The sequence below is a fragment of the Erpetoichthys calabaricus genome, chromosome 7 (assembly GCF_900747795.2).
Source record: "Erpetoichthys calabaricus chromosome 7, fErpCal1.3, whole genome shotgun sequence".
Lineage (NCBI taxonomy): Eukaryota > Metazoa > Chordata > Cladistia > Polypteriformes > Polypteridae > Erpetoichthys > Erpetoichthys calabaricus.
In genome coordinates, this window is record NC_041400.2 from 198607929 (window position 1) to 198622022 (window position 14094).

General features: G+C 49.9%; 2 protein-coding genes across 2 annotated transcripts in view; one reads left to right on the plus strand and one right to left on the minus strand.

Moving 5' to 3' along the window:
• Positions 1-14094, minus strand: part of LOC114655011 (uncharacterized) — an 899220-nt gene that overhangs the window by 637380 nt on the left and 247746 nt on the right. The window lies entirely within an intron of this gene.
• ppp1r15a (protein phosphatase 1, regulatory subunit 15A) lies at positions 10296-13717 on the plus strand. The gene is made up of 3 exons (XM_028805900.2): positions 10296-10523; positions 12284-13035; positions 13485-13717. Exons 2-3 carry the CDS (start codon positions 12289-12291, stop codon positions 13701-13703), a joined length of 966 nt encoding a protein of 321 aa, XP_028661733.2. The 5' UTR covers positions 10296-10523; positions 12284-12288; the 3' UTR covers positions 13704-13717.

Sequence of the window (14094 nt, forward strand, 5' to 3'; positions counted from 1 at the left end):
TTTCGTAGGTTAGTTTCTGGATTGCGGCGCATTCGGCAAGATCGTGACTTTCATTACAAAACAGACAGCGCTTACCGCCCGTACGACCGGCCGTCTCCGTAGTCCCCCGTTCAGCATCAACGGCGAAGCTTGTAGCAGGATGGCTCTTTCTCAGGCCGCCTTTCGGTGCAAACGTCCCCCGATCGGGCTTGACTCTGTCCGTCTTGAAGGTATGGCTCTGGGGGGCTGAGCCGTACACGGGGTCCAAAGCTATCGCTGCCTGCTCTTCCAGAAAGTCCACCAGGTCGACGACTCGTGCGCGTCTGTCTTCCGTACTTTCGATGTGCCAGGCTGCATGTTGCCACGGTTCTAGCAGGTCTTGTGGAAGCTTGGAGATGAAAGCACAAAGGTTCGCGTGGGTGTCAAATTCACATCCGTCCCTCAAGCTGGACATAACGTCCATACAGTTACAAAGAAAAGCCGCGTAGTCCCTCAGAGCGGCTCCATCGTCCGGCTTTATTTGCGGCCACCGCTTGGCTTTCTCCAGGAATGCATAGATGATCTGTATCTGGTTTCCGTAAAAGGTCTCGATCTTCTTCCTGGCCATTATGTAGCCTTCCTCCGGTGGCAGGTATTCACAGCCTCGAACGATTTCATGGGGTGAGCCTTCGGTAAATTGTGCTAAGAAGTGTAATTTATCTCGGGGGTCCTCCATAACTTCACCCACTGCGTGGTCAAATGCTCTAATAAATTCCACATAGTCCAGTGGGTCGCCATCAAACACTGGGATCGTCCTGTAAAGTACGTGCGCTTTATTTTGTTTCTTATAATAATGTTTTGGGCGAGGTTCATATTTCCAGCTACGCGTACCTGCGCCTTGCGGCTCTTCATTCCTCTCATCTGAGTCTTCAGGAACTTCACAAGGACTTGAATTACTCGGAACGGGGCTGCGTCCTTCAAGAGCTCTCAGCTTCGCATTGGATTCTACAATTGAAGCTTCTAACGCCAGCTGATCTCTTTTAGGCTTTCGCTGGGCTTCTTCAAATTCAAATTTGGCTCTCGACTGAGCCCCTTCCATATCTGCTGCCTGTGGCGCCTGAAGCTCTGCGTGTTGCGCTTCTCGTGCCCTGATGGCCCCAACAGAGGTGGCTGCTGAAATCGCTCGACTTTTAGTTTTTGCAGAGAATTGGGGGGCACTGTCGGCAGGAGTGACATCCTCATTAAATCTGTACCCCTTGAATTGGTTTGCAGAGTCGGGAGGCGGCTCGAGGAGACTTTTATTTTGACGTGTTTCCAAAACCCATTCCCTCGTCTTCCCCGTAAACGCACGGAAACTCTTCAGTTTAGCATCAAAACCCTTGCGTAGCCTTTTCCGTTCGTCTTCGTCGCTTTGTACGGAGAATAATTCATCGCATAACCTTTTATACTTCGTTATCAGGGTGCGGAAATCTGTCTCGATAACTGTGTGTATTTTTTCGCAGTTTGATTCATTTTTTTGTAAATCCTTCACGTGCTTCACCAGGCTGGATAACTGTCCGTATAGTTCGTCAATTTCGGTCTGAAGATCAGCACCTGGTTCTGAAGGGTCGTCCAGTAGTGAGAGTCCGGACATTAACGGTGGCCCGGTGAGCGGCTTGCTGTCGTCATGGAGATGGTCCTCCTCTCTTGTGTCAGGACGGCCACTCCGGCTGCCGTGTACAGATGTCGTGTCGCTCCTGCACCAGGACAGGTTCCCTTTAAGGTATTTAAGCTCCATTATCTTAGTTTATACAGTCACACACGGAGCGCTAGCAGTTCTCTCAAATCTTCAACTCCGATCAAACGACGAAGATTAAAAACACCTGCCGAGTCTTTCAAACTGCCGTTGTTTTCTTCCGCTGCGGACCGACGTCAGACTTAAACAGGACGGTTTTAAACGTTTAGTGTAGCTGCTGGTGCGTAAAGCAGGATCAATCGCGGGCCCAAACAAATCTCTCAGTCCAAAAGTTCGTTTTAAAACATTTAGTGAAACTTCAAAGCAAACAGTCCACACAGGAATAAAGCAAAATGGTCACACACGTAGAAAAAAAGGCCAAAAAAACTGGAAAAATTGTCTCTTCTCTAAACGTCGCTTGTCAAACTTCAGTCGTTTCTATACATAAAGATGCTTTACTTCACCTTCAGTACTGCGCTGCCAGTAACTGTCATACTATTATACTATCGGGCACGTAAAGCGCAGTTTAACACCGTGAGCCCGCATGTCACTAACAGCGCAGGTTGACACCGTGAGCCCGCATGTCACTAACTGAGAATAATCAGCAGTCAGAGAGACAAGAAATAGTCAGAATATACCAACTCAGTGCACACCCTGGGGGTCCAAGAACCTCCCATAGACTACAGGCACTGATAACCAGGCAAATGTGACTTAAATAACTGGCTCACAGTGCATAGAGCTTCTGTCATACGAAAATAAACCTCAAATCGACTGGAAAAAAAGAAAAGTAGTAATAAAAGTACATGATACAATTTTAAATATTAAACATTGTATTAAATAACATATATTAGCATATAAGGAATAAAATAATTAAAAGTAATATGCAGTCTTTAAGCAAAGTCTTCAACCGTGCAGCTGCAGCCAAGCAGCTGGAGTCACGTTGTCATCGTGTTGGTGGTTTAGTTTTATTTTGAACCTTCTCGGTCTCCTGTGCAGCTCCATTTGTATTATTATTATTATTATTATTATTATTATTATTATTATTATTATTATTATTATTATTATTATTATTATTATTATTATTATTATTATTATTATTATTATTATTATTATCCTCACAGGTGGCGCAGTAGTAGTGCTGCTGCTTTGCAGTAAGGAGATTGTGGGTTCGCTTCCCGGGTCCTCCCTGTGTGGAGAGTAGTGAGAAAAGCGCTATATAAATGTAAAGAATTATTATTATTATTATTATTATAGCCACTCCTCCACCCCATCATAGACACGCCTCTCACACTCTTAGCCACTCTCCTACCCTAATCCGGACTCCTCATCTTCACTCACTCAAGGGAGCGCGCGTGATAATTCACAACCACGCGAAAGCAACAAGAAATCTCAGTTCATTAAAGTGTCGGACTCCATGTGTGGACGGGTTCAGGGGCTCCGTTCGAACCGAAATCTCGCAGCCCACCTCAATATTTCAAGCGCTCGTCCTGCTCACAGATCGACACTTGAATGCCGACGGACAGAATTCTTATTATTTCTGTTGTAGCCCCATAATGTTTGTCCGCAGAATGTTTAGGACAACTCGGCGCCGAAAAAGGATGTCAAAGTAAAGAAGCGAAAGAGAACAAACCGACGCGTGTGAACTGGAAAATCAAAAAAGTGAAAGCGTAAGAGATTAATTAAAGACTGGAAACGTTCTGAATAAAAGAAAAAATACATGCAGACGGCAAAAGTTCACATTGACGTGTGGAAAAACACTTAGGTGATACAAGAAAACGGATCTTGCAGATTTTCAGCGTAGAAGTCCCTCAAACTCCACGCTCAGAATCCGAAAGCGAAAGCCGAATGCGCAGCGCCGAAGTCAGAATAAACCGAAATGAAAAGTAAAGTAAAGAAAGGAAAAGAAAAGACATTTAGACATGAATTCGTGTTGTGTGGTGAGCGGGTGGACGAAGTACTCGTGTGAATCCACACACACACACACGCGCGCGCGCATGTATGTAATAAGCCAGCCATTCTATCCGTGTGTAATTCGACTTACCCTTTTATTTATTTTAACAGTTTACTTACATCTTTTACATTTTTAAGTCAACCGACCTCGGCTGTAAGCGCAGGACATTCCAGTCAGTGAAACACAATCTGACGGGGCACTGCAGCCAACCCGAGCAGACGAGGAAGTCGAGGGTCGCCATCTAAAAGGAACCACAGACACGACAAGGACAAACAGACCCCCGCACAAACAGCGAACAGCAATTAAACCCTGGACTAAAAGATGGCGGTCCGCAACTCTGGGTAATCCCAGGAAGCGCAAGAATTCAGCACCTCGGTGGCTCCTTTATACCAATGGCAGGGCGCCTTTATAGTGCCTTACTGGAACTGCTCTTTTTGTCTTTAATCGCACGTTTTCTATCATTTTAGTAAGTCTGATGTGACTTTGATGAGTGTTGTTGTTTGATATAATATTTATTTATTTATGTATGTATGTTTCTATTAGGCTTCTGTAGAACATTAAATTTCCCCCTTGGGACAAACTGAGTACCATCTATCTATCTATCTATCTATCTATCTATCTATCTATCTATCTATCTATCTATCTATCTATCTATTGTTTAGTGCCTTTCACGTCTTTCTATAGTTTCGGTAGTCCTCGCATTTTAAAATGACTTTTCAATGTGCAGTTCCCTCTTTGGTCGCTAGAGGGAGGTAGCGTATCGACACCGTTCGACCATCCCTACATTTAGCATGCGCGTCCCCGTTGAACGTCACGAACGCGCCTTTCTGCCTGCGCGACACGCCGAGTTCCTCGCTGCGATCTCGTGAACAGGCAGTTCCTTGAACCCCGCATGAGATGGCTGGGTCACAGTCGCGCAGTGTCACGTAGTGTCGCGTGGTGCTCTTAAAGATGAAGCAGAGGCCCCCTCAGAAGTTCGTCTCTAATGCTGTTTATTCAACTAAGTGCACGTGCTGTGCTCGCTACTCAGACTCTCCCCTGAAGACGTCAATTGTCCCAAAAACGCAGACCTTAATAGTCGATAACTGAACGTAAAATATTTGACAAAGCATCACTGAACAATCACAGCCTACAACAACCCCTAACCCCCCCCACCCCGATATTGAATTAGGTGTGAGAGGAGGTCAAAAGTCTTGGAAACAGGGAGATTGTGAACTCGAGATATTAGGGGTCCATGGGAGGTTCAGCAGGGCTCAATGCACTGTTGGGCATCTCCTCTCCATCTTGTGTCAGACCTGCGCCTACGGCTGACGCAGATGCATCACAAGTTGCAGTAGTTGGACTGTCCCTGTTAAAATGTGCCCAGACTGTGAAAGGCACAGACCACTGGGGTGTCTTCATGCCACTCTCAAGCCTCAATAAATGGGGAGGGTTATGTCAGGAAAGGCATCCGGTGTCAAATTTTGCCAGATCAATATGAGGACAACAATACAGACTTCCATACCGGATCAGTCGAGGCCCGAGGTCACTAACAGGGCACTGGCAGAAATTGGGCTGCTGCTGGCCGAAGAAGAAGAGGAGGAGGAGGAAGGCTTGGACAAGTGCAGAGGAGACATGTCCTCACAGGTGGCGCAGTGGTAGTGCTGCTGCTTTGCAGTCAGAAGATTGTGGGTTCGGTTCCTCCCTGTGTGGATAGCGCTTTGAGTACTGAGAAAAGCGCTATATAAATGTAATGAATTATTATGCTGGGTATACTGGGAGAAGGATGGTAAGGATGGCACTGCCAGGTAAGAGGAGAGGAGGAAGGCCTAACAGGAAGTTTATGGATGTGGTGAGGGAGGACATGCAGGTGGTGGGAGTGACAGATGAAGATGCAAGATGAAGATGACGGGAAGGAGATGATCCATTGTGGTGACCCCTAATGGAGTCCACCGAAAGAAGAAGAAGACAGTTGGCAGACCAGTTGCAGGCTGCATCTCTTTTCGTCAGCTGTGGACGGGGAGCAGAAGGCACAAAGGACTGTAGCATGAACCTCCTGTAGCACCCGTCATCCCAAGAGATGAGGCCAATTGTGAGGCTGAAGGTGGTGGTGGGACACACTGAACGGCCTCCACGGTCGACTGAACGGGTGACAAACTTTGAGCTGACAAGCAGAACCCAATAACATCGACTTGAGGTACATCTAATGTAAGGTGGTCATCATGGACGGCATTATCTGGGCAATGGACTGCAATGTCCTCCACGTAGAGCACCACCCCTGGAACCACAGCCCGACGTTCTTATTTGGAAACAACTGGGAGCAGAGCACAGGCCAGATGGCATCCTGGTATAACGAAGAATCCCAACGTGGCTGGTGAATGCCATCAAATCCCTGCCATCCTCCCTCATGCAGAGGAGCTTGAAGATGACCTCGGGGACCTTTGGGCCATGGCAGTGAGTGGAGAGCTCTTCAATGGCTGGTAAGGACGAACAGCGAGGGATGGCAGCCTGATTTGCTGCCCTCAGATCCACACATAACCGCAGCCCTCCTGACTTTTTTTGCTGCCCTGACGAAGTTTGGTGTCCATGGGGAGGCGTGGATTGGCCCCTTCGTGTCGTCTGCCAAGCGGTGCTGTGGTTCTGTTGTGACGTCGGACTGCAGAGGTTGAATAACAGGGGGTGACACTTGAATTAAGCAGGGGCTTGTGAGTAAGATGACCTAAGCCAGCAAACAGGACGGCCATTTCTGATGCCACAGTGATGTCACATCCAGAAAAGTCAACCCTGTAGTGTGACCGGTGAACAAGTCAAGGCCTAAAATATGGCTGCCATGTCTTGTGATATGGAGATATGGATACCAAACCCACCATATCAGTCCTGGACTGCAGTCTCCGTGGAGGGAAACGTTAGGCAGCTGAAGTGGGACAAGTGGTCAGAATGTCATATACTGTAGGCGGCCGTGTTCAGAAGTGACACTTTAGCTCCTGTGTCAAGCAGAAGGGCGACGCAGACATCATCCAGGTACACGGCGCAGGAGCGAAACCCAGCAGAGAGGGACGGCCTGAGTGGATAAGTGCAGGGCCGACTCGGCAGGACGTCGTCTTTGCTGTGCGCAGCCCCCATTTCCAGGGTCTGGTGCTGGACGGTCACTGGCACGAGACACAAGTGCCACAGCGCCAGGGAGGGACAGTCTGATGTACTCCCACACTCTGTGCCCCGTGGCTGCCTTATGTGCTCATCGAGAGGCGGATTCTGTTTGACAAGTGACAGTCAAAGCTTCAGTGAGTGGCAGGTCACCGTCCTCTAACAGAAGCCCCTCGTGTGCCACAGGATGGGGGTCTTTTCAAGAAGCTGGTGTCTTATCATTTCATCACGAAGAGACCAAACTGACGAGACGGCTGCGCCGTTCAAATCCGCCACCCCCTAGCTCTCATTCTCTTTTATAAAGCGCCTTTCTATGTCTTTATTTTATCTTTTTATTTTTGGATTTCCCGCTGAGGCTTTTCCTGTAGCCCACTGCTTGACATTTTGATCTCTGCGCTGTACAAAGAGTGCCACGGGCGCGTTGGTCTGCTGAACCCGTGTCTGTCTGCCCGCCTGTCTGTCTACTCACCTGCTTGTCTGCCCATCTGCCTACCTGCCTGTCAGTCTGTCTGCCTGCCCACCTGTCTGTCTGTCTGTCTGCCCACCTGCCTATCTGTCTGCCCATCTGCCCACCTGTCTGTCTGTCTGTCTGCCCACCTGTCCATCTGCCCACCTGTCTGTCTGCCCATCTGCCCACCTGCCTGTCTCTCTGTCTGCCCTCCCACCTGTCTGTCTATCTGTCTGTCTGCCCGCCTGTCTGTCTGCCCAGCTGCCCACCTGTCTGCCTGCCTGTCTGTCTGCCCACCTGCCCGCCTGTCTGTCTCCCCGCCTGCCCGCCTGTCTGTGTCTTGAGTGCCACCCCTTTAGGTTCAGCAATTGATTTTTTTTCCATTCTAAGCGTCTGGCCCTTTGCCAACTCACTTTGGTGAAGATCGGCACTTGAACCAAAGGTGCCATTCTGCTCGACCCTCTAACTCCGTAATCAGGACTGAAGCCGTAAAGACCACCCACCAACTTTGGGAAATCCCCCTCTTAAATGAAACGAGACAAAGATGATAACGGAGAGCCCAGGGAGTTTCACTCCTGCCCTGCAGTTCTTCTCCTCAACTCTGCTTTTCATTTCTTGTCTCCGGGTGGCGTGGTGCCATCACACACTTCCCCGGTCTTTTGGGTGGGTTTCCCTGCCATCGTCGTATTTTGTTTTACCTCTCAAAAATGTGCACATGAAGTGAAGCAGTGGCAAGTCTAAACAGTCCAAGTATGTAGCGCCATTTCTGGCACACGGGGCACTGTTTACTGCAGATGAGTCAGTGGCATATAGCGCCTGGCATACCGAGCAGGCAGCCAAGTCAAATATAAAAGTCAAAGAGTGGAAGTACAGACGTGAAAGACGTGAACAAATCAGCAGCCAAGATGACCGGCCACAGGTCCACAGTGGCACTCATTGTTAAAACCCACCTTGATATCCATCTCAACTGCCAACCTCTCCCAACAGGAATCCCTTCATTACTCCTTCATGGCTTTCTTATGGATCAATAGAGTCGAGGGCAAGGTCCATGGCTGGCACCTTTGATGGGGCTACGCTTCGCCATGTGCTCTGGTGTGGCACAGTCCCTTACAGAGGTGGCATGCAGCAGACTCACCAACTGTCCACATACAGTGAGGGCACAAGCACCTCCGCCTCCAGACAGAATGACTGCCCAAGGGTGGCAATGGAGAATTTTCCATTTAGAGCAGACGGGTTGTTGTAAGCCCTGGCATAGACGTGGGTTACACAGACGTGTGGCTCAATAGCTCGGGCTGTTTCTCTGCCCTCTGTTCACACACTGCCACCATTCATGATGGCAGTGCCATTCTGTCCTATTGGACTCATTTTGATGTTGTTCTCCTCCAATATGCCATCAACCTCAATGCCTCTTTCACATCCGTGATCCATGGAGTAAGCACCACCTGAGGTGGGTACCACAGGGCCGGGACAGAAGTGATGGAGGGCAGCGGTGCTAACCCCTTCAGTGATTGTCATCCATGTGGCTGAGGGTCCTGCCAGAGCAGTGACCACTCACTCACCGTGGTGGCCTTCTGCTTCTTTCTACTCCTGTGCCCATATTACCCACATCAGTGGCACCACTGTGCCAGGAGGAAGGAGCACAGGACTGCATTTTATACCCAAGCTCTCACACATAGGGTATTGGTGTGATGAAACAAGTCAGCCAATAAGAACTCATACAGGGGTCATGTGACACTGGTGTGCCATGTGGGCTGCACTGCCACCACTGTTGGCCTTTGTGGGCCTTCTTCACATATGAATGACCCAGACATGTGTGAGCCATTAATGTCATACATGATGTGACCATCACCACACACATATGAGCAGCACATTCTGACGCTTGTGCCCAACACTGCTGCCACCCCAATGCCATTCTCACCACTTCACCTCGTTATCTGCACTCTTTGCTTCACCTGACATCCCGTCACACTCAGTTCAAGGGTCACTGCCACATGACGATGTGGACGCCGAGTGAAGTGGACTCACGTGACCCTCGTGTGTTTACAAAGCAGACTGAGACTGTCTCTCGTCCAACGTCCCCAAATCTCATGCAGGACCACTGAAGAGATCACTTGGGAGACCACAAGATCTCAGGCTCACTCAGCCACTGGTGCTGACAATGCCAGGCACTATATAACGTCAGGGCCGCATTATGTAATCAGCCACTCCGGCTGGGTCACAGTGCCCTCCCGCAGAGTGGACATCTGAGGTCAAGATCCCCCACCGGTCACTACACTCATTCACTCTGTGGGTGCTTTTCTAGGTGTATAATGGCGGTGACAGGAGAGTGGTCACCCTCCACCACAGCGAGGTGGCACTGTGCCCGCTCTCAGAGGGCAGGACCAATGCCCACACTTGGACACGGAGTAAGCATTTCATTATCTTCTAGTATTAAATGACCAGGTCACCCTAAACTGGCCTGGCACGATGAGCACTCACATTAGAGTGGGTCTGTGCACTTCATCTTTGTACCCAGCGCCTTTCATTGGGCACATCGTCGACATGTAAGTCTCAAGGCAGATGGCAGCAAAAAGAAAACAACAACTGAGCCTTCATTAAAAGAAACCCGCGCCAGTGGCCTGCTGTTAAAAGCACATTAGGAAAGAAATCAAACTGCGGCCATTACACGTCACATCAGGCTGCCTGTGCCCTGTGGTGGACTGGCACTCATCAGGTGCTGCTTTGTGTCCAGTTCTGCCAGGACTGCCTTCAGCTGCCTCAGCAGGTTCAGTGGATGTGACCCACTTGCACTGTGACACATATTCGTGAGTCACTTTCAGTAAGACACAAAGAGACGCGACAGTCAACCTCCCCCCCACCACCTCCAGCCCGCGACAAGTAAAACATAAACATCACGTGCTTGAAACCGAGCAACGGACAAAACACCGCGTGACACAGCGAAAACGGCGTTACGTCACATCTGCGGCGTACAATCCGGACTCAGCCAGTAAATTCCGACGGAAAGTCCCACCCACTCTCGGCTCTGGCCACTCGCACTGCGAGCATCCCCTGGCCACGCCCCGCTGTGCGTTTACGCGACGTCACGTGTCCTCTTAATAAAGGGCAGACGTGCGGCCGCTCCAGACACTCCGCAGGATTACAGGAAAGCAATTTAGAGATTCACTGGGAAAACACGGAAGGAATGGCGCTGAAAACGAAAAGTCGAAATACCAAGCAGGACTTCGTCTTGGAAAACAACAAACTGAAGGAGCTGACCGCCGTGAATGACTTCTACACCCAGAGCGAGCCACATCGTCCTGGATAGAAAGCTGTCGCGACGCGGATACGAGGTAAGTGGCGGCTTCGGCCAGGGGGACGGGGCTCTGATTAAAAATGAAACTCCAGAAAGAGCCGCTTGTTGGCCTGACGAGTGCGGCGAAACCTGACGCCGATTCCGGTGACAAAAGGGGTGGGGGAGCTACGACGGTGAAATGAAGCCTTTCACTTTATGGCCGAAACTCAAGTCTTCGGTTCAACTGAACGTTTTGTGCTCCTCGGTCCTCCTCCTGTCCGCTCGATGGCCTGATAGAATTGTGCCGAGTCCGGTGTCAAATAGTTGGACATTGAAATGTAATGTGTGAAGATTAATTGATTAGGAGATGGCTGACAAATAAAGGACCTCCGGCCTTCCATCTCCCCAGCCGCGTGTAGTTCAATAATTTAAAATGTTGAGTATGCGCTTCATTTATATAGCGCCTTCTCCAAGACCCGTTAATAATTCTCTCGGTGGGTGATTTGTAGTCAAACGGCTTTTTGTTCTCTTAAATTGTGACCCCCATCATGTAACCTGCTGCCCCGCCATTCCCCTCAGTGTTTCGTTTTTAGATTTCATTTCAGCCTCGTGCGTCTGGAGTCTCAGTCTTTACCTTTTGACTTTCCTGACTTGATGTCCGGCCAGTTATTCAGATGTTGTCCCCAACCCGAAAGGCGACTAACCCCCCTATTGGCCCCCTTAGCTGTCTTGGCTCTGATTAAAGACCCTCTGGTGCTCACTAATGGACTGCTGCTGCCCCTCCAGGTTTGTCCTGTGGCCCCCGCCTTTCCGGTGTTTGGTCTTTTTCGTGTCATTGCTCTTTATTTGTCCCCGATTGCTTGCGAGCTCGTCAGTTTATTTTTATAATTTTTAATTTGCCGATTGATTTTTGTGAGTTTCCCCTTGGGATTAATAAAGTATCTGTGTCTCTCTATCGATTTTGTTTTTTCTGCTCCGTCCAGTTCTCATTTGACCGTTAGTGCGGCTGCCGTTCTTTTTAATTTTTTTGAATAAATGGCCGCCAGGGGCCTTGTGCCTTGTTGCCTCATAATTTACACCCCCTCAGTAAGTTTGTGGTCGGTGGTCTGTCTTTACTTTCAGGGAGTTGAAATGCCCGCCTGCCCGGTCCGATTTCTGTCCCGCGTGGGCACAGGGTGGTCTTGATCCGCCAGGCTTTGATATAACACTAATAAAAGTGCGGAGTGTCCTGAAACTCCACACAACTCTACTGCCATTGCAGTTCTGTCAGCATATCGGCATTGAAATGGGAAACGAACATTAAATGATGACGTAAAACCTGACCGGTGGTCTCTTTGTGAGCCACAAACGCGCGTGCAGGCTTCACATAAACACAAGCTGCGCACGTTCTGCATATGAATTATGACGTGTCTGATGAGGAAGACCACCATGTCGGGCAGCTCTTCTGTCCTTTGAAGAGTCTGGCGCTGCGCTCTGAAGCTCGCCAGGTTAGTTGGGCACTGAAGAGCCATATAGCGCCTTGCTCGTCACATTTCATTATCAAACTGCTTTCCATCCACGTGACTGACTCGCTGCAGCAGCACACTTCATGGCGGCCATTTAGGGATTGAAGGCCCCCATCAGCGCTAAGGAGCGTCTGCCCCCGAGTGACCCCACCTGTAAATGTAATCGCTGACCCGTCTTACAAACATTTGAGAAGTGTCATTCATTGATTCTTCTCGATATGTCAATACTTAACCCGAGTGGGCACTGTACAGCCCACCTGCTGTATGCCATTTGAATTGCTTCTCTAATGCATTTTTGATTCTGCTCCCGCAGGAGTGATGGCACTGGACGTCACACTTGTCACCTTCCATTGCTGTCCTTTGAAGTGCCCGGCATCGGGAGCTGACATCTGGGCAGTTTCTTTGCCAGCCGCAGCAGCCTGTCATCCACTAAGAATGAAGCCTGGCTTTGGGTGCTTGTGGGCACCTGAGGGTTTGCTTGGACTCTTAAGACAAGTCGTGTCCAGAGCACAGAGCTGCTGGAAAGGAGTGATGGAGAAGTTGTGGTCTGCAATGCGCTCCTTCTGCAGTGGAATGGATGTCCCTTTTCATTATCTGGAGCTCACCATGGCCAACGTATCCTGTGGGGGGCAGAGTGCCCACCTGAGTAAGGACATGTCCAGACATCTGGTTTGGGAGGACACCTTAAATGAGTGTATGGATCAAAGGGAGGCTCAGCTTTGTGGTGAGGACAAAGTCCTCTCGGAGTGTGAATGGGGGGCGGACCTGAATGACCTGGAGGCCTCGCTGGCACCAAGGGGTCTGACCAGTGACAATTCTGACTTGGAGGATGAGACCGACAACTCAGAATGGTCAGAGTCCGACTGGGAAGATGAAGATGAAGAATCGGAAGACAGTTCAGTTCTGTGGAACAGCTTCTTCCAAAATGACCTCCACAATCCGTTCAGACTGTGCAGTCCAGAAATGGCAAAGGTGCCAAAGATCAGAGATGATGTTCAGGAGCAGGGGGGCAAACTATCAGACGGGCAGGACCTTCAACGGCGAGATGAGAAGACCACCAAAAAGGTAAGCTGAGTAGACTGAGAGTGGTGCACCTCATTAGGGTAAGGAGGGGGGGAGCTGGTGGGCCGGGTGGGCACTGGGGACTTGGAAAATGAAAGTGGTGAGCGCAGCTGATGCAAGAGGCAGAAAGGCTATGTGGGGGGGGGGGGGATTGTGATGAGTCCCGTCAGAGGCCAGCAGCCCCTCTAAGCTGTGTTTGTCTGGCGGGGGGGGGGGGCATATTTAATTATTTGAAATGTTTCTTTGATGACCGCAGGCCTCAGTATGTCCTCACAGGTGGCGCAGTGGTGGTGCTGCTGCTGCTTTGCAGTAAGGAGCCTGTAGAAGATTGTGGGTTCACTTCCCGCTTCCTCCCTGTGTGGATAGCGCTTGGCATACTGAGAGAATGTAATGAATTATTATTAATTATGAAGTCTAAAGGCTTAAGTTTCCTTTGCTATTTTCTTTCACAGGTTCGATTCAGTGACGTGGTTCAGGTGCGACCCCTGGTGGTGTGGGCACATGCTGCACGTGCGGCACGGAACGGTGAGTGCTGGCAAGCCATGGCCAGGGACCGCGCCCGCTTCCAGAGGAGGGTCCAGCAGGTGGGCGAGCTGATCAGCCCCTGCCTCCAGCCGGAACATCGGAAGAAAGTCCTGGAGAAGATGGGCCTCGGAGCAGCGGGGTCATGATGTGTGTGAATAAACGGTGGTCTTCAATCCCGATGTGTGTTTTTTATTTGTTTGAAACTGAAATAACGTCTGCTTTGGGGTTGATGTCTTTAGATGGGGGGGATTGGGGCTGAGCGGGCGGGCACATCATACAGTAGGGACCAAACCTTGTGGACAGATGTAGTGCCAGGCCTTCACAGGGCACCCTCTCCTGTATATGCAAACACCTGGAGGTGCCAATCGCCAGACCTCATTCTTTGGGGTGGTAGGTGAGGAACTGAAGGACACGTGGGCACCAAGAGGGCACATGTGGGCAAAGTCTTGAAATTGTAGACGGATTCCATTTCCAGTGCCACTCTGTGGGTGGGTGCCACATTCTGAAACCGCCACACTGACCCCTTTAGGACATTCT